The 25,391-nt window shown below is 36.3% G+C and overlaps 1 protein-coding gene across 3 annotated transcripts in view; it reads left to right on the forward strand.

The window, feature by feature from the left end:
• LOC120637297 (serine/threonine-protein kinase 26) overlaps nucleotides 1-25,391 on the forward strand; it is a 159,093-nt gene that overhangs the window by 28,977 nt on the left and 104,725 nt on the right. For all 3 annotated transcript variants that reach the window (XM_039909071.1, XM_039909072.1, XM_039909073.1), the window contains one exon: nucleotides 13,832-14,056. In XM_039909071.1, coding sequence (XP_039765005.1) covers nucleotides 13,832-14,056 — 225 coding nt within the window. The remainder of the gene's footprint in view (nucleotides 1-13,831; nucleotides 14,057-25,391) is intronic.

The raw sequence follows: 25,391 nt of genomic DNA on the forward strand, positions 1-25,391 counted from the left end.
CCTATGTGCGTTACCTACTTTTCCTAATACCAGCTTACGTAACTGACGGATCATGAGATTCTAATTATTAAAGGTAGTTTTTATGTTACCATTCTCCTGAGAACTGCCAGGTGAATTTGGACGAAGTTTTTTTTGCAATACAATAGGATTCTATATTAGTCAGTGGCGTGCACAGGGTTTTTTACCAGGGTATGATTAAAGAAGGAAGATGGAATTAAATGGAAAAACTCTTCTCCTTTATGAGACATACAAAAATCTTAGGGTAGGCAGTGCTTTTGTGCTTGTATGAAGTGCACGTTATAGGGCACCAGTGTGCCGTGTGGTGACGGAAGATCACAATAAAATTGCCACCACCCCTTTTTTATATTAAGGAACCAATATTAAGGAGAACAGGCTTCTACTACCATCTACTCCGATCATCAAACCGACTGCCCAGCGTGGGGATTATCGGGAATTCCACCTGTTAGCAGAGGCATTTAGCCCAGCCGTGGACTGATATACAATGATGGTAGTGTACACCAGCACGGCTTACAAACGCAAGAGACCAAAATGTATTCTCCCATTAGATCCAATGCAAGGCAGCTGGGAAAAGAGGAAGTGTACCCCGGTACCCGGTATATGGATACTATATCGATGGGTGGCTCTGGGAGAGTATAAAATGGGGAAAAAATAATCATTCTGTCGAGGGGCATTGAGTAAACTTTTATTTTTACCTCTGGGCTTTTAAAATAAGAGTAAACTAAACTAAAAGTATATCAAAAGTTCAGTAAACTAACTAACCTGGTGCAGTGAATTCAATAAAAGTTACGTTATCGCATTTCATATTAGTGTATATATGTCAAATTGTCAGTTTGACGTTATCTCCTCATGGAAAACATCGAATTCGATCCAACATTGACTAAATATTTTCACTAACAAAGTAAGATAAACGCTTGTCAATCGGCGGAGACAGACAGGCGCGCCAGTAAGGGTATGTTTCCATTGAAGCGGATGAGCAAAGCCGATAAGTGCGGAGCGGAGTAAAAATGTGCAGGAAAGGAATAGACCAATCAGATTATACCGAGCGTGGTCTACCCAGCGTGGTGATTGTGGGTAAACCCTCCCGCCGGGAGAGGAATTTATTCCAACAGTGGACTGTTATAGACTATTGATGAAAGTTAATAAAAAAGGAGAATTGGTCTGTACATAATGAATGTACAGACCAATGTAGGAAAATGAATGTTGAACTGCAAATTGTTAATGTTGAAAAAAGGGCAACTACTGAGTTAATCTTTTGAACTACTGAGTTAAAGTTGACTTATCAGCTTCTTGTCGGTAGAGTCTGCCTTATAAACCCTCGCTATAGTCACTACACAGTCTACAAAAATTAATACTTGACGTTTCAAATGATTGCATATAAACCAGGTAAGCCACTCCAATAAATTAATTTTGAATTTTGATACAATTAAATCTGTCACAATAATTGTATGAAAAAAAAAACTAAATTCTTACATTAACTCCTAAAGCACACATTAAATAGTAAGTTCAAAGTTATCATCGGATTTAATGCGTCTGTGTTATATAAATTCATGTTTTGTCTTGCATACCAGACTGATTTGTTAAGCGAACTCGCTAGATTTTCATGTTATGCTTCAATGAATACTTTGCTCTAGCACACTCATCACGCGGCATAGCGCTCTCGCTTTGTATAGATTTGTATTTACATAGAGGAAAAAGAACCCTCTCGAATTTTCTATACCATTCCTGTTTAACAGTTTGTCATGCATTTTAAATAATAGAATGCACCCTGTAGTTCGAATTTTGTTTTCGACCTGATAAGTAGGTACACTATTATCTCTCAACAAATACCAAATATATAGTCGAAAGTCAAAGTCAAAAATATCTTTGTTATGCCATAGATGGGACTCTTGATGACAAAACGTACACACATCGTAGTGAGATGATGGCAATAACCATATTCGTAAACTTAAAAGTAAAGCTACCAGAGTTAAAAACGCGCCCTGGTCTAAAAGCCCACAATCAACTTAGCCGGGTGTTCTTTCTGTTATCATCATCTTACATTGTCGTTTAGAACTAACAGCTTCCGGCGGTTTCACCCGCACATAATGATACAAATTTAACGTAATAGTTAATATAAAGGTATTTTGTCCACACGGATACTTTACCTACTCATAGAACCCGTACGTCTCGTAATATTCATTATCACCTTAACTATGCGATCAAATAACATGCTGTAAAGGGCAAGGTTACCTAAAATTATCTTGATAATAAACTGACTTTATTTGTAACCATTGATATTTGTGGCCTCAAAATGAAGATTGAAAATCACTTAAATGTTTAATATTGTTTACGACATCAAATGCGTTATTTTTCTTATTAATATAAGTTAAGTAGGTATATATGATTCACGGGCATTTTTTCTTCAACCTGAAATCTTATTACTGAAATGCAGTAACATTCCATGTATTAAGCACATGTTACTTCTGGATAACTAAGCTTTCTAATGGTTAAAGAATTATAAAAGTCGCTTCAGTGGTTTCAAAGGTTATCGATTACAAGTGAACAAACAAATCTTCCTTTTTTTCTATAATATTAATACTGTATATATACACAATAAAGTTAAAAAAACAATAAAAACAACATCGTTGTGTAAAAAGAGAATTTCGAAATTGAAATACTGCACGTAGCTTCCTCTAGCAAATAAAATAAACCAATAAGTGCATTTGCTGCAAAATGTCTTCTAAAAGCTTTTCCCGCATTGTGTGTTCCCACACGCGAGTTTCCTTTCTTCTTTTAGGTGAACAGATCTAAAATACGGTTGCAGAAGCGACGGGACGGGCCATCGATTTTCTCATTCGCGCTTCAGGTGGAAATAGCTCTTTTCGGACCATTGCCGCTGCACCGAGCGCTGTCGAGTTTACAGAGTCTGTTCAGATCAAATAAATCGAATTTTCTTAAATAAGACGCCGCTGGACTGTAAACATTTTTCTCTCGTCTTTTTACAACGCCAGTTTGTGATAAAACAGATTCAAATTACCTGGGAATGTACTGCGAGTGTGGAAAGGGTAAAATAGTTTTGGTCTCGCCCATAAATGTTGTATTATCAGTGATCTACCCAATCTCTAAGGCAATATGAGAATTAATCATTAGGTCTCTCCTAAAATGCTCAATTGTTAGTACTTAGTTCCAAATTGTAATTCGTTTGCTATAGCTTTCAATATTTCACCTTGAGAAATTAACTTAGTCCAGTTTTTGTAATTAAAACTTTATAGTTTTGGTAAAGACTTTGGCTTTACTTTCGGGAGGCCGAGTTCAAAACCTAGCCCGCCCGACCTCTAACTATTCTAAGTTATGTGCGCTTTAAGAAATTAAACGGGGAAGGAAACCGGGAAGCCCGATAGTGTCCTGTACTGGGCCGGTAATGGGTTGATATAATGATGAATTACTCTCAAAACGTTCCGATTTTTCAGTATCTGCAGACACAACAAATTTAGTATTTAATTAAGCCTTTGCTAAACACGTTAGTGGACGTGTTTAGCAAAGGACGATAAATACCATATAGCCAGTAAACGGGATTGAAATTTACATTAACTGCAGTACGGTGTGTTGTCGGTCGGATATTGCTCTCTTTATGGCGTCGTCGGGTTCGCTAAATTCACTTCCGATGTGACGCAAATGGGATGTTTTGAACATCTACAATCCAACTCTGTGATGTGAACCAGGTGCGAACTGTCGGCCAACTAGAACATTGGATATTTATTTACAATCGGTACTATTTACGTATGCAAATTATACGAGCCCGCTCACATTTATTTGCGTTTCGAACTCTTTTAAATATTCAATTGTATTTATTGGAACGAAGACCGCAGTGATATATGGACGCAGAATAAACATAGACGAAAAAAAACATCGTGAGTTGAATTTATGAATCCTAACGGTACAGAGTCGAACCAAAAATCGAGAGACCTCATTAAAAAACTCTTGAGTATTTATCGAATTCGTAAGACCGTTATCGTAAGTTGACTATCATTTCCTATTTATATGGATTGAAACCAATAATTTAGATATAATTGTTCAGGTTGCTGGCACCCTTGCGCCATTTAACGCCTCTCAATAACAATGAAAATGGTGCATGAACAGTGGCTCCATCGTGAACAGCGAAAACCAAATCGTGGCGATAAATTTTGGGTCCAATGCGCTCAGACGATTTATGTTACCTACCTCAGCGAGATTTAGTTTAACTAACTGAATCATGCATACATATTGCCGGTTGTACCGGCAAACGTTGATCGTTTGTATCAGACTTGTGTAAAATATAAAATATTTTGATGTCAACGCCTTCTGTTCACACTTTATCATGCGAAAATATTCCATTTTTAATCTATAATAATCAGCGGATTCTAGCAGATAGGATATGGAATGTCTTGATAAAAACATTATCGCGTTCTTTGAACAAAGATTTTTCCAAAGTAGAGTCTTTATGTTACTATGATTTTTATAACTGCTTGCGCCATCTACGCCATTTACGTTTCTTTTTAACTAAACATACCTGTAAAAAAATTATATACCTATCCTGCTACTTCTTTCAACACGGCATTGTTGTCAGTAATTTTTTATTTTAGTCACGCGTAGGTATCGTTCATCGTCGGTTGTATCGGTTTTTAGTGACCTTGTATTTCAATTGTTCACGAAAAGTTTTTTGGTGATAGTGACTGGTATTTCGTTACTTAAATACGTCTGTTTCAATCAAATCAAATAATGCTCTAGTTGGTGCAGGTATATTAAAAAGAATGCGAAATAGATACTAGAATGTGTCTCTAAATACTTGGACCAAACCAACACGCACACCTGTTGCCTACTTCGATTTAGATACACTCTCGTTACTTAGAAAGTATAATTACGAGTACATTGCTGATCGTTTACCGATCGTATTATATATCTTTATATAATAAATGAGGCAAAGATTTTCTTTTTTTTTTTTTTTTTTAATTAATGATAATTTAGAATCTAAGTATTAAGGGGTCATAATCCATAAGGTATTTAGGCCGCGTTGCCCATTATGGACAACACAACCACGTGTTGTTTCCTTCCAAGTGAGTGTTTACAGAACAAAAGGGTCCGTATTCTGATCACGGATTAGCGGGCGCTGACTTCTTGGGAAGGTTGGCAATGGCAGCACCCAGTTTCCATTGCATTCATGGACTGCACATTGCATTTAAAATATTTCGAGCATATTGAACCGAGGCGTGCGCACTGTCGGGAATCAGCGATTGCAATTTCTTTGTCTAGTTGACTAACGCGTTCGAGTGATAGAACGCCTTTCAAATAATGATACATTTTTACCTGCCTTTATAATACCTTTATTTGCCTTTATATAGTAATAAATTAATGTATCATCATATATCGACAGACCTTTAAATATATCCGGCAACAGTAACTCTAAGAAACATTCTAAATCATTAGAGTTTACTACACCAGTGATAAAAAATTAAAACATTTGGAAATTTGGAAGCTGCTGATCTTTTTTTCCGCAACATGAAACTACCACAGTTCATTGATTCGACACCGTCGCCGCACCGCGCTGGTGGCACTATAAATAGGATGCTTGTATATACCAAACTATTTATTTTAATGTTTCAATATTTATTTTGTTTATTATTGTATTAAAAAAAACCTACCTTACCTTGTAGGTACCTTGTGTACCTACTTATACCGACAAAAACGTTCCACCAAGTGATTTAGCGTTCGGGTATGTAAAAAGGTAAAACCGAATTGGGGTATGGATTTAATATAACTGCCCCTAATGCATTTAGCTTGTCTGATAGATACCATTTTGAACTGTATCATCTTACCACCAGGTCAATAGCTAACTTGTAGTAAAAAAAACATGCCTACTACCGTACAAAAGTCATAATAAGTAGCGAGTGCTAATAGCATACCTTATCTGCCAATGATAGTCGTTGTACTGTTGGCAAGTTCCGCGACGGTGCGGTGCTGCGGCGCGGGCGCAGCGAAGCAGCTGGTGCTGCACGGTTCGCTGGCGCCGTTCGCCGCCCGTCGCCCGCGCGCCCGCCTCTCCCCCGCTCTCCCTTGCGAAAAATCATAATGCAATTGCCAGGACGGCCGATGTGGAACGCTCAACGACCACGACCATCACGCTACCAGTCTACACTCAAATGCGTTGTAACTCACACGCCATCCATCACTATGGATTAGTTGTGTCGGGCTCGGGACAGATTTCTCCTGAAGTGTGCGGCGGTGTGGAAACTAGTGACCGTCTAAGTTACCATTGGATTGGATATTCAGTGATGTGAACTTTTCGCTAGTTGTGGTTAATTTATTCATGTTACTAAATACTCACGTTTCTTTTACGTGATCAGTATCATTTGACTGTTATTGCTCATGCATGGTTCGGTGAAACAGACCGTACATTTTTTTTTTATGGCTACAGTGACCGATTTTTTTTTTGTATTTTATAAAGGCGTTGAATTCATTAGCGACCTTTTTCGTCGAAACAATCGTCCATCAAAGACGAATTAATTCTTGACGCGTAACACTCGCGTCCGGTGGTTCATGCTTTCCAAGTGTTCATGATTTCGAACAGTCTTTCTTGACGAACCGTTGCCTAGACCACTTGCCCGTGGTCTGATCGCGTAATGGTACCTTATCAAACAAATAAACGGTAGTAATCGGCTAATTATCTCTTTTTAGGGCGATAAAGCCATTAAAAATCGTGTAATGCGTCGTCAGTGCGCGATCTATGTTGGAGTTGTAAGGTGATGTTTTACGTATTGTGTTAATAATAAGTGCTAGTGATTTACGGAAAAATGTGGGGTGCTGCAGTGTCGAATCCACCTCACTATCATTACATTCAGGGGCCGGGGCCAGGTGGTCCTGGGCCCCCGCGAGGACCCGCCGGACCCATATTGTCTGGACCAAGCCCGAGACATTTGCGGCCCCAATCATCGTACTCGCTGCCCCATGGAAGTAACGGCCCAGGCCGCTGGGGATGGTCTGGGAGTAACGCATCCTCATTTGACCGAAGGCAGTTAAAAGTACCACCACAGCCTGCCAGACCAGCACCAGTTCGACCTTCAGAAAAGCGAAATGCTAATTATGTAAGTCTGAGAAGTATTAAATACTTTTGTTCGCAAGACATTTGTTTAATTACTGGTAATTTGATGAATGTATTGAATTTCGTTATTGTGGCCTAACTTAATTGCAATTTTAGGACGGAAATAACGTGTATAAAGAATGTGACATTGGCATAGCATGCGCTAAGGATATGAAATTGCAACTTCCTTGCTATTATGCAAGTTTCGCTCAATTAGCATATTTATCCGTTATTGTTTTTAGGATTCGTTAAATAATTTATACTTAAACGATTGGGTTACTTATATTTTTCGTAACTTTTAAAATCATTCGTAATACCGTTTTATTTTTTCCATCTTCATTATCATCAGCGTTATAATGAAAAAAAAATCATAGGAAAGAGACCAATGTAGCTCAAAACCGCTGCCGTGCTGATCAGCGGCCTTAAGGTACGTAATAGTCAGGTGTTAGTGATAATCAACGGGACAAATAACCCATCCAGTTACCAGGATGAACGTTGCCTAACCAATGCATACGATTTATTCCGATATTGCATCTACGTCACAATAACTTCTAATAATTTCTTACGCATTAAAACAGAGGTAGTTTAAAGATGGCAGGTTTTTAACTCCTTGGGTAACAGGAATACGTAACAGTACAATAGGAATAACAGTTTTATTTCCTTGTCTCGCAATGCGTGTCGGATGTCGACTGCGCACGCGTCACCCGACACGAATGCGTTTCTAATATTCGCCCAAGGTATGCGGCTTTGTCATACTATCTATGCAATGTAGCAACAACTATTAGCTATGAATCGAAATGACAATAAACGAGATAGAGATCATGGCCTTGTTGTTTATTATAATCTTGGGAAAACTATTTCGATTAGTTTAGCCAAAGTTTTATAACTAATGTAAATATAAACTAAACTATACTGCGACAATACACACATCGTCATGAAGGCCGTAGTAAGCGTGGCTGAGTTATGGGTACTAATATGACTGATTAATATTTTCATAATAGTTAAAAGTACATATAAACACCTAGACAATGGAAAACATTCATGTTCACACAAACATTTTCCATGTGGGAATCGAAGCCACGACCTTGGACTCAGAAAGCAGGGCTGCGGTCCACTGCGTCAATCGGGCGTCAAAATGTGATAGGTACTGTATACAAAACGTTGGCTTTTTTTTATCAAATTATTTGATTGGTTGCATTTCAAAACATTGTCATTGAGAATGCTATTTTAACATTGAGGCTGCAATAGTTATTTAGAAATAGGTATTATTTGGTGTTATTTAGGCTACTAGGTAGCTCTTGTTATGTTATCCGCGAATTATTATAACGTGGTGGTTAACAAATCACGAAATTGCATGAGCCCAATGACGAAACCGCACTGCTTCAAATGCTTTTCGGTATTCGACTGCGCCGTATTCGCAAAAATATGGTTTGTGTGCTTTATGCTGATTTAGGGTAATGTTCGCGAATCATGAAAGTAATTTATGTTACTAGTCTTTGGTACTATGTTCAATGAACAGACTTGACGTTTCAAAAGTAATTATTAAGTCGGACTTTTTGAAATAAAATAATTTTGAATTTGGAACTGTGTATTTTATGACATTAAATTTTATGAAAATCTTGGCAGTCCGCTCCATTTTTGTACAGATACGTTTAAACTAGATTTATTCAATTGAAGTGTGGGTATATTATGCAATTTTCGACGTATTTATCTCCTATGATGTATGCCCAGAAATAACAGATTGCATCTGTTACATTTCTCTTATAGTAGGTATTATTGTCATTATTACGTTTTTGTTATTTACCTAGTTACTTAAGGAATGATGGGGCTGGCATATCAGTGTTCGATAAAAGTCTCAAATAATAAAGAAAAAAAAAAATGTTTGTCAAGAAACCAACGGCGGGACGGATACGTGTATTCGTCAATGCGTAGAATAAAGAATAGCGCAATACGCAGCGTGGTTCCGCCATAACAATATAGATTATAAACTGTCTACGTCACTTTCATTGAAAACACGTTTCACAACGCGAAGCTGTTTAGAGATTGCGCGGCGGACAGTGACAATTAAGCAGGTACCTACTGTAATTGGTATAATAACTTATGATTTCATCTGCAATGATAATTTATTAAATCCCGGCCAATCCAGTTCATTAAGTTACGATTTCATGGTTATTTTTACAGTGATTATAACCATATAATGCCTATAACGTCTCATATTTTTATGCAACAGTCAGCCTAAATGAAGTCTGGTTGTTTAAACTTGACGTATGACGTTATCTGATTGAAGGCTACTGTTTCGATCACTAAACTCTAACTTAGGAGTAAATTTTACTCTTTTACAGTTATTGCATATGAAGTATAAGAACTTTATTCCTCAGGTGTTATAGACAGGCCGATTAGCTACAGAGTAAAAGATACGCACTAAAAAATGTTATGAAGTAAAGGGTATATGCTCTAATACCCTCTCTCTTATGAGAGAGGAGGCTTGCTTCAAGCATAATATTATAAGTGTAACATAAATGTTACACTTATAATATTTTATTAGTTAGAATTATAGTACCTTATAAATCTCACAACGGTATATTTAATATGTTTCCGGCCACAGACATTTTTTTTAGATCCATACAGATTTTAAAAATGGAAATGTTGCACATGATAACCCATTTACGTAACTCTTACGATAACTGCGAAAAAAAGATATTCGCATTCCTCAAGCCAGTTTATCGAGCGGTTGCTATATAGGGTAGAATCTAATGAATGGCAAACGTGTCTGTGAGGACAAGCGTTGACTAGAGCCAAGTTTCTAGACATATTACGTATTAGGTGAAGGCGTGGACACGTTGCAATCTATGAAAATACAAGTACTCGTCTTTAAAAGAGGTGGGACATTTAAAATTCATATATGGTAAAGTGAACGCACCTCTTTTTGGAGCTATGTGCGTTTTTAATTTAAACAATCAAATATCACTATATTTAAGAAAGAAAACATCGTAAGGCAACCTGCATGCCTGAGTTCTCTAGTGTTCTCAAAGGCGTGTGAAATCTACCAATTGCACTTGGTCTGCGTGCTGGACTACAGGCTAAACCCTTCTCATTCTGAAGAGAAGCTTGCCCTGTAGTTGTAGGCTGGTAACGTTTTGATATTAAAGGTAACATTTAACATGTTCGCCTGCAATCATATCAAAAAATTTTTAGGTATCCGATGTTTAGTTTCCCAAGGTAATTCTGATCCACTGCCAGGCGTTGTACCTCGGAGAGCACCTTAAGCCATCTGTACCGGCTTATTACATCTTTCGTATGATAATAATAGTTAAAAGCTAACCCAACATGAGGGTATTATCTCTTAATCATTCTTTTCTATGGGAGAGACCAGTGAACTGAGGACGAGGATAATATATCCTATTTCAGAGTTCGAGCCGATCGACCTATGCCTTTACTGATACTGACCGCTGATAGTTCTCTGATCATGACCATGGTTCTCAATGTACATACGTTAATAAGGTACATGTATTTTGTGCAGTATTCAACTGTTATGTACTTTATGCACATATGGTGAACTATGAACTCGTGTCATCATGTGACAGCTGCGTCGCCCACTGCAGAATTTGGAAGCGAATTAATTGACGGGCCCCTTTCACCCACGACCGCTGACCTTTTTACCCTAAATAAAATCTGTGATGACGTGTTCCATCTTTTAATAGACCTGGCTAGAACCGTTACACTGGCTGGGTCTGGGTCATTCGTTGATAACATTTATTTTAATATTGATAGTATCAATCGCTTTAAACAAATAACAATACAAATTTCTGTGCAATTAACCATATTTTTTGTTCTTATGCAAAATAATCTCTACTGCATTACCTACTAATTGTCTGAAATTGCGTTCGCGTGGTGTATTACATTTAGGTATATTTCGCCCTAACCAATTTTAGAAAGACCAATTGTACAAAAGTTATGTAATCTAGGGACTGAAATATCACTCTCTCCTCCCGACGTTACCAATAAGGGGAGATTTATCTCCCAGAAATTTACATGACAAACTTTTAATTATCTTCTCCCAAGTTATAGCATAAATTTATTCTTTTGGAAGGTTTTTGTTTAATGTACCTATAGGCTGCTTTAAGTGAGTTTATCCACAATGAGGGTATTCTTTAAAACAGTATCTGTTATTAGTATCTCGTTATGTTTATGTACAAGTTTTCGTAATTTCGTAGAAAAACTTCACATTGCATTTCCAGACTGCACCTAATGTAAGAAAAATTGCTTGACATTCTCTTTGCACTTTAACAATTTCGTTAACGTGTACAGAGGAGATTTAATCTTGCTCTGCCACTATACGATTCCCCTATACGCTTCAACCATTTTTTAATTAAAATCGGAATAGCGTACCTCCATAACAGAGATAGGGTTGCAGGGTGAGTGCAGGCTACGATTGGCGGATAATTTTTCTACTTACTCCGTTTATAATATGGTTCAATATCAAGTTATCTAAAGGGTTTTGGAGAATTCGTCATAGACATAACATTTAATATAAATTTTATAAACTTTCCTCCTCTAAGTCAGTATTTAAATGAACAGCCTTTTCAAGGTCAACTAACATGTAGGTTGATATGAATAATTGCACAAAATTATTGACATTGTGTTCTTTTTTGTAAGATACATTGCGGAAAAATAGTAAAATATTAAGAACACGTTATATTAGCTTACTATACTATAATTGGTACTAAAAAGCCCTATAGCTATAAATAAATATACAACTTTAAAGGAAACCTCCTTGAAGTAGTATTCTTAATTAAGATAACCAATCTTAAAATATCTGATACTCTGGTAACCCTACGTCCACTGGCTTTATTAACTTTTCAATAGTCGGTAATACACTCGCCTTTTTATAAATTCCGCGAGATCGGATCAGACTCAATAAACGCTTTTGTTCACGATGAGTCTCATTTTATCACCCTTCAGGGCCTTTTACCGGCGGAATTTAAAGAGGGTATAATGACATTACGTTCGTACCCGTTTCGGTTGCGCCTCGGGGGTACGAAGTACGAACGCTCGTACAGACTAACGGCGTTAATACAAAACATTAAAATGTTTTATGCTTTGACGAAACCAGTTTCATTTTATTTGCTTGAATCAGTAAAAGCATCAGTTCCCCAAAATGGTCACTCAAGAGTATGTATTCACTGAGTGAAATCGCTAATACATCACGAGTAGAGTGCCAGTTTTATTAATTATATAGTAATATAGTCAATGGTCTTCTCGCGAAAAGCTTCGACGAACATCTTATGAAGCTTTCGCTTGGTTGTTGGATCAAGGGTCGGATACAGAAGGCAGTAGTCCTTGAAACGGCGCGTATTGTGAGGAGGTTCCTTACTCTGGAGCCCTGAACACCGGTTGCTTGGGCATTCAAAAGCCCCGCAAGCGGAGGATGGAGGTTTTTTTTTATGTGTGTGAGTGTGTGAGTGTTTTTTATTTTATTTTTAAGCATTAAGAATAAAACAAAAAAAAAAGAATAAATGATAGAGATTAGTTAGTCTTATAATATAATCTATTATATAGTATTATATAGTATCCAATAATATTTACTGTTGTTTATTATTTATTTATATTGTATTTGTTTATTTTATATTGGTTGTAAACCACTATGAAATATTTTACAATTTTGCAAAACGAATATTGAATTGTTATGTACATTGTTACGAATATTGAATTGTTATATAGGGTTCGTTTATTTGGAATATAGCACCTGATGACGGTTCATAGTATTAAGGTTCTTCGTAAAAATATGAATTTTTAATCTCGTGCCTATATTATGTGAAACGATGCACTACATGTTTCAATCCCGAAAATGTAACCCTTAAACAATACAGTGCCATGCATACAGTATACCACCTACCTGTATAAGAAGGATTACGCACAACAAAGCATTTTACTCTACACTTTTCGGCATAGTAACAAAGAATTTCCTTATGTTTACACAAAGAATAGTATGCGTCGTGTAAACTGTAAACTAGCGCATAAATGAATAAGTTGAAAACAATTTAGGACATTGTAAAGGCAAATTTTGAATAACAATCGATTTTTCACGCAGTGGCCGCCGTTTTGTAAAGGTGTCACGTAGCTCAGCCGAGCCTTGACTCCACCGCAATGTCAGCCAAATGCCAAGAGGTCTCGGCACTATACGGCTTAACATCCCAAATATTGCGGTATTTTATTTTCCACGTCGGCGTGTTTTAATATCGTGCTTAGCTCTCTACAAACGGGACAATGACACGCTTCTACGGTTCCTTTAATTTTTTGTCATATTTGCCATAAAGACTTAAAGTTAGCACTTTGACAAATTCGTATGTTTTCTTGATGACGTATATGTTGATATGTTTCCATGCATATCTGTATCATAATCTTAATTAACGTTTGCGCTCTAGCCTCCTTTTTCATAGGATACAGGGATTTTGAGCTTACACACCACTACCCTACACTAATTGATTTTGACAGGTGTATCTTTACTTTTCTTTTTGTTAAAAAATTCTCTGGTCATAGTCGCCACAAATATATATTTCTATTCACATAAAAAACGATTATACCCTTTGAACTTTCAAGAAACTTTCATTAAAAAAAAAGTGAAAAGTAGTTTTTTAGGATCCCCCACGCTCTCCCATTACATTATAAACTTCAAGCAGCACGATTAAAAACCTGAAAATCTTTCTTCTTCCACAGAAGGTCGATCCTGAGCTGATCTTCACAAAACAGGAGAAGATCGGCAAGGGGTCTTTCGGGGAGGTGTTCAAAGGCGTAGATAACAGAACGCAACAAGTAGTCGCCATTAAAATTATTGACCTCGAAGAAGCCGAAGATGAAATCGAGGATATACAGCAGGAGATCATGGTGCTGTCACAGTGCGATAGCCCGTACGTCACTAAGTATTATGGATCATACTTGAAGGTAAGATTACCGATAATAATACTAACGAATTTGTACTATAATAAGTAACTAAGCTGCATAGTTGGTCTATCTCAAGAATAACGTTGTCGGAGTGCAGTGTCGCTGCTGGCTAAACTCAGGCGTATGTGTTTGTCAGTGGTACTTTATCAGTATCAACATAGATTCCGAGCATATGCCACTAGAGCAACGAGAATGCTATAAGAACCTTAGCCAATGAGCAGGACTAAAAAAACAAACAATATTCTTGCTAAAAAACAGCCAAACCGATTTCATCATTTGCAATATATATAAATAATCGATGTGCATGCACAAAAGAAACTGACAAACCTTCTTCGTAAAATATAAATACTATATAACGATGCATGAAATTCTTCGTCCATTGTTTAAGAGAAGCTAAGAAAGCAGGATTTGGTTATAGTATTGTCGTTTTAGCACTGCAAAGTGACAACTGCTGACTCTATAGATGATACTTTCACCAACGTAGATAATACAATCGCAGAAGTAATTAAGGTTACACGAGATTGCAGCATCTGAGATTACGGAAAATGTGCGTATCGCATTACGTAACTAAATACATAAGTTTATCATAAATAACTCGGTATATGAAATATTACTTGACTTATTGGCGGTATGAACTTGTAGAATATGAAATGCTTATGAATGATTCAAAGATTTATCAAGCAGTTTCTCATACATTTACAGTTTATAAACTGTGCATGTAGATAACATGCACAGTTATCTACATGCACAGTCTATCATGCCTAAGTTAAGCCACTTGCGAGTGCAAGACCATGTGGTTTGACGACCTGGCTTAGTGGTGAGCGCTGTGGATTATAAGTGGAAGTTCCCCGGTTGGATCTTCGGAGGGGACAATTTCGGAATTTATAATTTAAGGATTTTCTCTGGTCTGGTCTAGGTGGAGACTTCAGCCTTGGTTTAAGAATTTTCTCTGAACTGGTCTAGTTGGAGACTTCGACCTTGGTTTGCTATCATCCTATCATAAGACTTGCTAGAATTATTTGCCTTATTTGGCTTTAGCTTAACATTAGATCATACAGCTCGTCAAACCGCTTTGAAACAACATGGTGGTCTAAGCTCTGAAGCCCAATGAGAGAGGGGAGACCTCAGTCTAGCAGTAAAAACTACGCCAGCTACATTATCGAAGCATGGTATTAACATTTTGTATGATAAATAAGATCCGACGATGGATGTACCGCCGTATGCGTCACGTAAAATGGAAATACATAAGAAGTGCATCAATCACTGTCCACACTGCTTGCCAGTCGGGCTATTTTTTTACCCGGATCAATACATAAAAATCCAATAGGTAGTGTACCCTAACTCGAGTGACACAAACATTCTATAAGTGAGTATACAATTCTTTGTTTAGCACTCTTTACATAACAAGGCTCAGTTTAGTTGAATGGAAAATGAAATGGTATTCATTTAGGGTAGGTTTTACAGACAGACGGGACGAAGTGCAATTTCACCCAAGTTAATAACGCGCTTTCTTAGGTCGAGTGAGTTCACTAGCCAAACAGAAATTTGGGATAGTCACGCTCGATAAGTAGGTACGACATGGTCGTTGACATTAGAATAAAAATTATTTTGCCCTTCATTCAGTAGCCTTTAACAGTCCCCTGGTGAACGTGGTCTCTCCCAACAAGAGGGTCTGCCCACAATCACAATGCTGGGCAAAGGGTTGGTGATCGCAGAACATGTTAGTAGTAGCATAAAGGACGCTGCTGCCCGTCCTCAGTTATATTTACTTAGTCGCGTCGTACATACCCGTGGGGGAAAAGGGTGTATTATGATCAGCTGTCACCACACGGCAAATTTTGCAGCTAGCAGTAATCATATTTGTTTCCTAGACTTCCTGTTCTCTTCGAAACTTGTGGCTCAAATCCTGGCGAACTTCGCGCTCGTAGGCATCCCCCTGAGGACGCTGTTACCTAATAAATAAATAGCTCCTTGTCTAAAACACGACAAACCCTAATGGTGGTCATCAATGACAATCCGACCGAAACTGACCCTTAATCCATTTCTCTGACCCATCTCCAATATTGAAGCTATATATGTGAAATATTTCATTAGGATCAATGCAGTGGTTGAGCGGAACATAAGTAACAAACAAAACAGTTTCACATTTATAATATTAGTAGATATTGATGTTACAATGTAGCGTATAAAATTGCGTTGCTCTCTGCGTCTTTGTTACTTACTAAGCTGGGACTACAAGAAAACGTAAACATAGTGAAATTGAAATACGGGGATAGTTATTACAGTCAATTCAGCGGAATTACTGTTGTCTCTTTTGTAATTGCAAGCGCTATTTCCAGGTCTAGGTAATAGGTAACTAATAATGGGACATTGAGTCGTGACTCGGTGAAACAAGATTGATTGTGATACACAAGCGGCCTCTATATAGGTAGAGATCAATGAGTATGACATTTACGTTTTGAAATAAGAACATGATGTTTAAATATTGGATAGAAGCAGGCGTTACTTTGAGGAATTTCATGATATATTATGAAATTTAAGCTTAATTTGCTATAATCCGCGAAAAGCAGGAGAATCTGTACGGAGCATCCTCAGGACAGGTTGACTTTACAATAAATAATTGTTAATTCCATACCACAACAACAATTATTCAGTATAAAGTCAACATCTATCTCCTGAGGATGCTGAGCGAAACGTGTGTAGACGTGCGTAACTGATCTGTTTGGTGTGGAGTATAAAGATTGAAGAAATTATAAATTACACCATACCGATTCTCCTGCTTTTCGCGGAGTATAGCAAATTAAGCTTAATTTTCATAATAAAACATGATGTTTACTTTTAAGCGTTTTTTTTAGATTATGTTGGTTATGCAAAGTTAATTCTAGTCTGTAGCATGTTGGGTGCCCTTTATCTTTCTTTGTTTCCTCGAATCGTTAACACCAATAAATGATGATGATGATGACGTAATTTTGTGTTTCAAGACAATCTGTGGCCAATTCCGTTACGGAATATTTCTCCTACTGCCGAGAACATTATTACAAAGTAATAGCCCTGTCACGATTTTATTCTACAGCAACATCGGGCGCTCTGAGTAGGTATACCTTCAGTTAATTTAAACTTTATAGATCTAAAGATTTACAGGTATTTATTCAAACTTTAATATTAATTCATTCAAACTTTATATTTAAAACCGAAAACCGACATGACTTTCCCAAAGAGCCTTACAGGCCTACTTTTAAAATGAAGCATATTTGTATTTGAATCGATTAGCCCTTAACTATTCGATGCCCGCCAATTTCTGGTCTCCTGGTACTTTAGTTAGGTTCATTGGTCTTCATTTCGCTAATCCTTGTACTAAAATTTCACAAAACAGGATTTGTTTGTTTGTTCGATAAGATCCATCGTTATCATACCAAGCCAATTAAAATACCTTTTTTTATTTGTCCGTAAAGAAACGTGGAGAACGTTGCTGCAATACTTGGTTTAACTATTAACCAGGACAGGTAGGATTTTTGATGGAAAAACATATACTTTTTTTTAGCTCGACTAGGACACCATTTTTGCTCTGCACACACTGCGGATTTGTCCATAGCATACACTCGTCAGTCCTACTTTAAAATTGGTCACGATTAATAGTATACCTGCAAACTTATAGGCGATTGACATGAGGTATAAGCATTAATCACCCGCTCATTGCCATTCTTACCTGGCGTGCTGAAAGGCGTGACTATGTGACTATGTAGGCGATTTCGTGAATGGCTTCGGAAACAATAGGTCGCCGATTGTTGCGTAAATGCCTCTACCTCACGAGAAAGTTTTTGATACATCACTATAAAGATGCTTTTGTTTTACAGCCATTATAATGGTGCATCCATTCCCCATCGTATAGGAGCATTTTTATTGTTAAAATATTGAATGATGGTATGTACTTACTCGTTCATATTATAAATAAATAAAATATTAAAAAAATATACTACGACAATACACACATCGCCATCTAGCCCCAAAGTAAGCATATCTTGTGTTATGGGCATTAAGAAAGCTGATGGATATATTTATGAATATAATACACGTAAATACTTATAATATACTGATAAACATCCAGACACTAAAAAACATTCATGTTCATCACACAAACATTTCCAGTTGTGGGAATCGAACCCACGGCCTTGGACTCAGAAAGCAGGGTCGCTGCCCACTGCGCCAGTCGGCCATATTATATAGTTTTAAACCATAACCAATGATCGGAACAGGTAGCATTTTTATTGTTAAAATATTGAATGATGGTATGTACTTACTCGTTCTTATTATAAATAAATAAAATATTAAAAAAATATACTACGACAATACACACATCGCCATCTAGCCCCAAAGTAAGCATATCTTGTGTTATGGGCATTAAGAAAGCTGATGGATATATTTATGAATATAATACACGTAAATACTTATAATATACTGATAAACATCCAGACACTAAAAAACATTCATGTTCATCACACAAACATTTCCAGTTGTGGGAATCGAACCCACGGCCTTGGACTCAGAAAGCAGGGTCGCTGCCCACTGCGCCAGTCGGCCGTATTATATAGTTTTAAACCATAACCAATGATCGGAACAGGTAGTGTCTTGACCTAAACTTCGAAGTACGGAAAAACAGTGGAGACTTTCTTAGGACAATATTTTTTTTTCGGATCACTTCTGAACATATCTTAAGTATATTTTATAATGATGTTATTACTACAATAAAATAATTTTAAACGATTTTTGTTCACAAGTATTAAGAAAAATACATTTTATTTAATAATCCCCCTAATATTATAAATGTGAATGTAAGTTTGTTTGTTACGCTTTCGCGCGAAAACTACTCAACCGATCATCATGAAACTTTGTACACGTATTCTTTGAGGTATCAGAAGTAACATAGGATACTTTTTATTAATATATATATATATATATATATATATACAATATATATTGTTGGATTTATGTATTGTTTACGAAAAATATTTTTTTTTTGTCAAAAATCTCATGTATGACTATAGGTGTAGACTATGTAGCAGTACGCTGCGGCCCGAAATTTACGCGGGCGAAGCCGCAGGTCACATCTGGTAATCAATAAATCAAAGTCATTTTACATTGGTTTAAGTATCTTAAATTTTATTCAACTCAATATTTAAATACAATTAATAAGAAAAACAAAAAAAATATAGTAAAAACTTTAATTGTATCAATTTAGATTTCAAAATATGTTTATATATTTGAATACATTTTTGGTACATTATTTACAACGTAAAGTTTCACTGTTGTCCATTGAGATAACATTTCAACTCGAAATCTTTACAACGCATTGGTAAGTTAGGTATTACCGTTACCAAATATGTAAATTAGACAACGATTATTTTAACAACAATTTCCTCTTTTGTTGTTAACTCTAAAGTTACATTATAGTTTGTTTATTGTTGGATTTATGTATTGTCGAAACCAGGTTACAATACAAGCGATATATGGCCGGATCTGTTTCATTATCCCTTTGAAAGCACAGAAAGGGTGGCATTCCGCCAACGTAGACAATAAAGTCTAGTCCGGTATGAATGTTATGATCGACTATTTGCATTTTTATTATACCCGACTGTTTATCGAGCGGGTTATGTTTGAAATTCGGGTATTTAATACATCCTATGTTTACTTGTGATATGAGTTATTGCCTGTTTATGTTATAGGATTTTTTTTTATTTACGTACGAAAATTATTACAATCATTAAGAGTTGTCGCATCCGTTCTTCTGACTAATAGTAAATAACCGGTGTTTTTTTTATAAAACTCTAGTTAGTAGTTTTTAATTATCAGTGTTTTGAATAAAAGGCGGGGCCAGATTATATTCCTTGACAAGGTATATAATTTGCATGTCCGTCTGTAAAAGCACGGCCAAAGGGAATAGGACAAGTTTACTACAGTTTATTATTTTACTTTTATTCTTTAGATATTATTGAGCTGTGGGAGAAGATAACAATTGGTCAATAGAATTAAAAACATACAGAACCTTCATTCAGCCACTATTGCATGCAGTGGATTGTGTCCAAAAACAGTGAAAACGTTAGGCGTACACTTCTATAGTGGAATGGTTTTTTATGCTTCAATATTAGTCGTGTACAAGGTTTCTGTTTGTTCTTAATTATGTCAATTTGTCCTTTTCCGGCAAGGAAAGTGTTTCCTGCCCATGCTAAGTGTTTAAAACTATTCTTATCGGCTTCCCTTTAGGATTTGCCACCTGTACCAACTACATAACAATTAAAAACAATACGACTTCTACTTTTAGTTTAATTTTATACTCTTTATTTGCACACAACTACAACTACAAGAAGACATCTTTATATTTATAAAGACTGTTTATCCAAATAATAAATAAATAGAGAGAGAATTTCTTTGTGTCTTCTAAAAACTTTCGATATTAAATTAGGTGTCGCGGCGTGTCGTCTCATCATCATCATCATCACCATCACCATCACCATCACCATCACAAACAATTATCGGCCCTCTAAAGGGCACAGGTCTCCTCCCACAATGGCAAGGGCTTAAGGCGTTGTCCACCACGCTGGCCCATTGCGGAATGGTGTGCCGTCTAAACGAAGTAATATAACGATTTATATTATGAGGAAGAGCATAATACATTTTGATTTATTGCATTTTAGCGGGCGAATCGCCTCGAATACATTTGCTATTGCAATCTTGACACACTTTCGAATGCTGTTGTTATGCGTGCTTGCAAAATACGATGCAATGCAAACTGTTCGCCACTCGAATTTGCAATAAGTGTTATTTTATGTTAAAGTGCTTAGCTGTTTGAGTTCGTTTGTATTTTAAAATATAAAATTTACGCTTGGATCTTTGTTTCGTGTAGGTTTTTCAATTGAGTTAAGTAGCTCTAAACACTTCTATATTGCGTGTTGGATGGCGTTGCGTATACGTTGCCTGTACCTACTTACCTACTGCATTTGAGTGGAGCGGATGGTCTCTCAACGAATTAGTCCATAAAAACCCCAATAATAATACATTTTGTTCAGCAAATAGGAACTAATGTTACAATTTAAGACTAAAGAGGGGCACTAGCTTCTTCACTCTGGATTAAGACTGTCAACCATTTCTAAACTTAATAATATTTCAAAAGTACCTTTTAAATCAGAAGCGTATTTAGTTCTTGAGACTTTAATAAATTTTACAAAGTTCAACGTCCGTTATTACAAAGCAATTCTTTGATATTTTGACCTGACATTGACGTTTTACAGCCGATCACAAACCCTAGATTCACTAAGATTGACATTTCACCACAGATTCTTTATTTTCAAATGACTTCCTATTTGATCTGACCACAGACATTAGGCACACGAACAGTACTCTTGAAGGTATATTTTGTATTTTAGCGAACCGATAAGAGAGCTAAATGAAAAAGGTACTCTTTTTTCAATGTCGAGTGAATACGATTATTTTCGTTTATTCTTTCGTGAATAACCGATGTCTAGGGGTGATACATGCCGCATGTTGCAGCATAAAGTTTGTCGAGTTTTGTGGAAAGAAAACGAAGTAAGAGTAAAGAGTAGTAAGTAAATTCAATATTGTTCTAGAAATGTATGCTTTTTGACACCATTAAGGAACACTGTAATAGTTATTTATAACTGATGACATATCATAACTATCAATTCATCTTCATTTATACCTCTATGAAGATAAGCCCTTACGCAACTTATGTTATTACATTTGTATGATAAATCTCCATTGTATTGTATGCTAATTGAAAAATATAGATTGTTACAAAGAACATTATCATTTTACAATGCGCTTAGAATTTTCTAGCATCTGACATTTTATTCTAGTCTTCACATTTTATTCTGACATTTTATTCTAGTGGTAGGGTGACTTACAACAGGCTTGCGACAGGCTTAAATCTCTCTCGATGTTTGCTGTGAAACGTCACTTGCATACGCGAAAATAAAAAAATTAACGTCGTAGGATACGTAAACCCCCTGTCGAACCTCCTATCAGGGTTTTCTATTTAGCAGAGCGGATACATGAAGAGATGGATCAATCAGGATATCTAAAGATGACGTATGGCTTCGACTCACATTCACAACACAATATAATGAAGGCACAGGCTGTGAGGGAGTTTATTACATTTACAACCCAAATGACACAAATTCTTTCCTAGATAATGGTTATCTTGTTCTCGTGAGATTTGAAAAAACAAGCAAGTCAAGTTTGCACAAGTTTTTTTTTTATCTATCGAAGGTGAGCACTAAGAATTTTGTCAAAAAGCAATCCTCAAACGAGGCACTTCATACTATTTTTGGTATATATTCTCGCACGCCTGTGCTCCGCTCTTATCCGCTTCAGTGGAAACGCCTTTATCGTTGCTAATTAGAAATTTTCTTTCCTTTTTATTTTGTCTGCCACGCCATTAGTCTTAAGGGCCTCGCCTGTGTATGGGGTAGCTCTTGTCTAAAATCCTCCCCCATTGAGTCATATGAACTTTTCATATCCCGCCAAAGTCACTTTTTTGTATGGTCCCAGTCACTACCCTGTCATTTACGTTTAAAATACTTTACCTACTCTAAATAATTTATTCTGACATATCAGTTATCAGTGAAGTAAATGTAAGGCAGGAACGTGGTAGATTTTATGTAAATAGTTTTTAGATCGTGTGGCGACGACCTCCTACAACTTGTAAGTACATACTATATTCTTGACTTCCCTGATTGACAATTTCTGCTTTATGTATGATTTAAATTAATTCTAAACCGCCTACATGTTATCAATTAAGTTGTTTTAACAATAATAATTAATACGACAAGATTTCCTTCACTTTCACGTTGGTAAAGCGTATTAATTACAGCCTAAGTTAATTAGTTAATTAGGCCTAATACGTAGCAACACGACAGTCATGCTAACGCGATGGCCATGACAATGTTCTACGCTTCTATAGCGTGAAATGTCCTTGAGAATGTTTCCGTTTCCACGCAAATCTTTTACTGCGTACGTTTGCCACATATTTAATTAAAAAGAAACCGATCAAGTGAGTTAGGTTTGTGTGTGGAAGGTTCCGTATACTTATATACTTGTTTTTAAAGGAAGACTTATTTTTATTTTTATTATTATCCTACATTTTAAAGTGGATTTCTTATAGAAAACTACTAGCTACTTTCCTTACTACGTTTTACTTGGCACTGACTCAAAAACGTTATTTCTTGCTTTTTAGTTGTTTACGAAGTCTGTTGCTTTGTGTAAATTTTTTAAAATTCTTTTATCTTGCAAGATAGAAGGGGAATACTGAGCCCAGCAGTGGAACGCATTATGATGAGGAAAGCGGAACGGGAATAAATTTCTGAATTTAAAAATAAAATATCAAGGCGAGCTGCGTTTAAATCTTTTACAAATTAGCACCATAGAACCCTAAAATGTTAACATAATCCTTTAAAGGTGTTGGCGTAATTCAAATATTGGCTTAAAAGCGTCTGTTTATCTTGCGTTTTAAGTTAATATTTGCTATTATTGGCACGTTCATTACGCTATATTAAATTGCCTGCTAATCGCGATTTGTTCTACTCGGTGAAAGTGGTGTGCAGTAGGTAAGTAATGTTGCTTTCGTGCCGGTGGAAATTGTCCGTGTATTGTTGTGGCTTGATGAGATTCTGTACTGTGACTAAATAAACGAAATATTGTTGTATGTAGTAAGTGTATGTTGGTACGGTTTATTTTCTCTTCCACGCATTTTGTCTTTCCTCATTTTATATACCTATGTCCTTCTATGGAAATACTGCGGTTCGTTTTTAAACACATATAAGTTGCTATTTATGATAATATTGCTATGTCTTTAGAAAGATTTAGCTGTATTGTTCCACACAGCCACAAATTAGTTATAAGATTGCTATTAGGTATTAGTATAGGTATAGTATTTGTGGGACCTATTATTTCTTATGTAGATCGAATCTTATTAGAGTAGTTCATTTCCCAAAACTTCCAGTCTATATATTCTCATTTACGTATGATTAGTTTGTCGTGACTAGATGTAGCAGCAGAATTTGTTTTTTTTTTTAGAGAAAAAATGAAATTGAACACATCGAATCGAAATGTCCAAAATTGCTTTCATATTGAGCTACTTAAAATAGCAGTTTAATCCCAAAAATCTCTTAAATGAGAATCTCAATTCTATAAGTTTTTTTAAGATTAAACACTCATATTTCTGTTTCTTATTGGCACTTATATTTTCTTTCTTAAGTAAACAATAAAGAAGGAAAATGAATTTTCCAAAAACGTTGCTCATTTTATATAGCACCCGGATCGACTCCGCTCAGATACGTGATTTTTTCCGACCCCGAAATTCAAATCCCGATGGATTTTGTTATACTGTGAGAACCTTTTCTGGGATTGCAACTTTTATATCAGTGAGCATACTTTTTTTACCCATAAATTAAGTAGGTAAATTAGGGCTTTTTATAAACCTATAAAGAGGCGTTTTTTTTTTTTTTTTTGCTTTGCCCAGCTGTGTGACACAGCTGGGCAAAGACTTTCTCCAATGTGGGTTGGCTGGCTTAACGATAATATCATTTGGGATTGACGTCTTAACGTGCTCTTCAAGATAACGGTGGTGCTCAACGCCGCGTTACAGCGAATTTTGACTTAAAAACCTAATACTTTCGTGTCCCTACTCGGGAATCATAGAAAAGACCTCGTGAACATGCTAACCACAAAACCAATGAGGTAGTTGACGAAAAATATACCTGTTTATTGATAAAATGATGCAAGCTGTGATTAAAAGACGCACCTACCTACAACGTAGAATCTCTGCGTTTACGTCATCGCTTTCAATGAATTAAATGCCACGCCATGACGTGGCTTAGCAAGGGCAGGCCTTTCGTGTTTATTTCACACTCCGTTACTGATATACACCAGATTTATTCAAATCCAGATTAAGTTAAATTTGAATTCGCACTGTTACACTCTCAAAAGTAGAGTAAAATTCCAGGAATAATAAAATACTCGTACCTACCTATTTATATTTCTTGTATATATTTTACTCGCTTACTTTAATATTGTCTTTTGTTTTCAACGGTAAACGCTATGTATTAACGTCGACATAGTGAATGCATTTAAATACACTGTACACGTATAAATTGGGATAAGATCTCCACGCTGAATTCATAAAAGGATTCTAGCGAATGGATTTTATATCCGTTTTGTCTGTATTACATTACCTATCGCTTTCCGTTGTTCACGTTTTACCTATCGACGAAAATTTATTCCACTCGACGTTGATAAGCTACCGGGATTAGGTATCTCAAGTCGC

Source organism: Pararge aegeria, chromosome 3 (assembly GCF_905163445.1).
Source record: "Pararge aegeria chromosome 3, ilParAegt1.1, whole genome shotgun sequence".
Taxonomy (NCBI): domain Eukaryota; kingdom Metazoa; phylum Arthropoda; class Insecta; order Lepidoptera; family Nymphalidae; genus Pararge; species Pararge aegeria.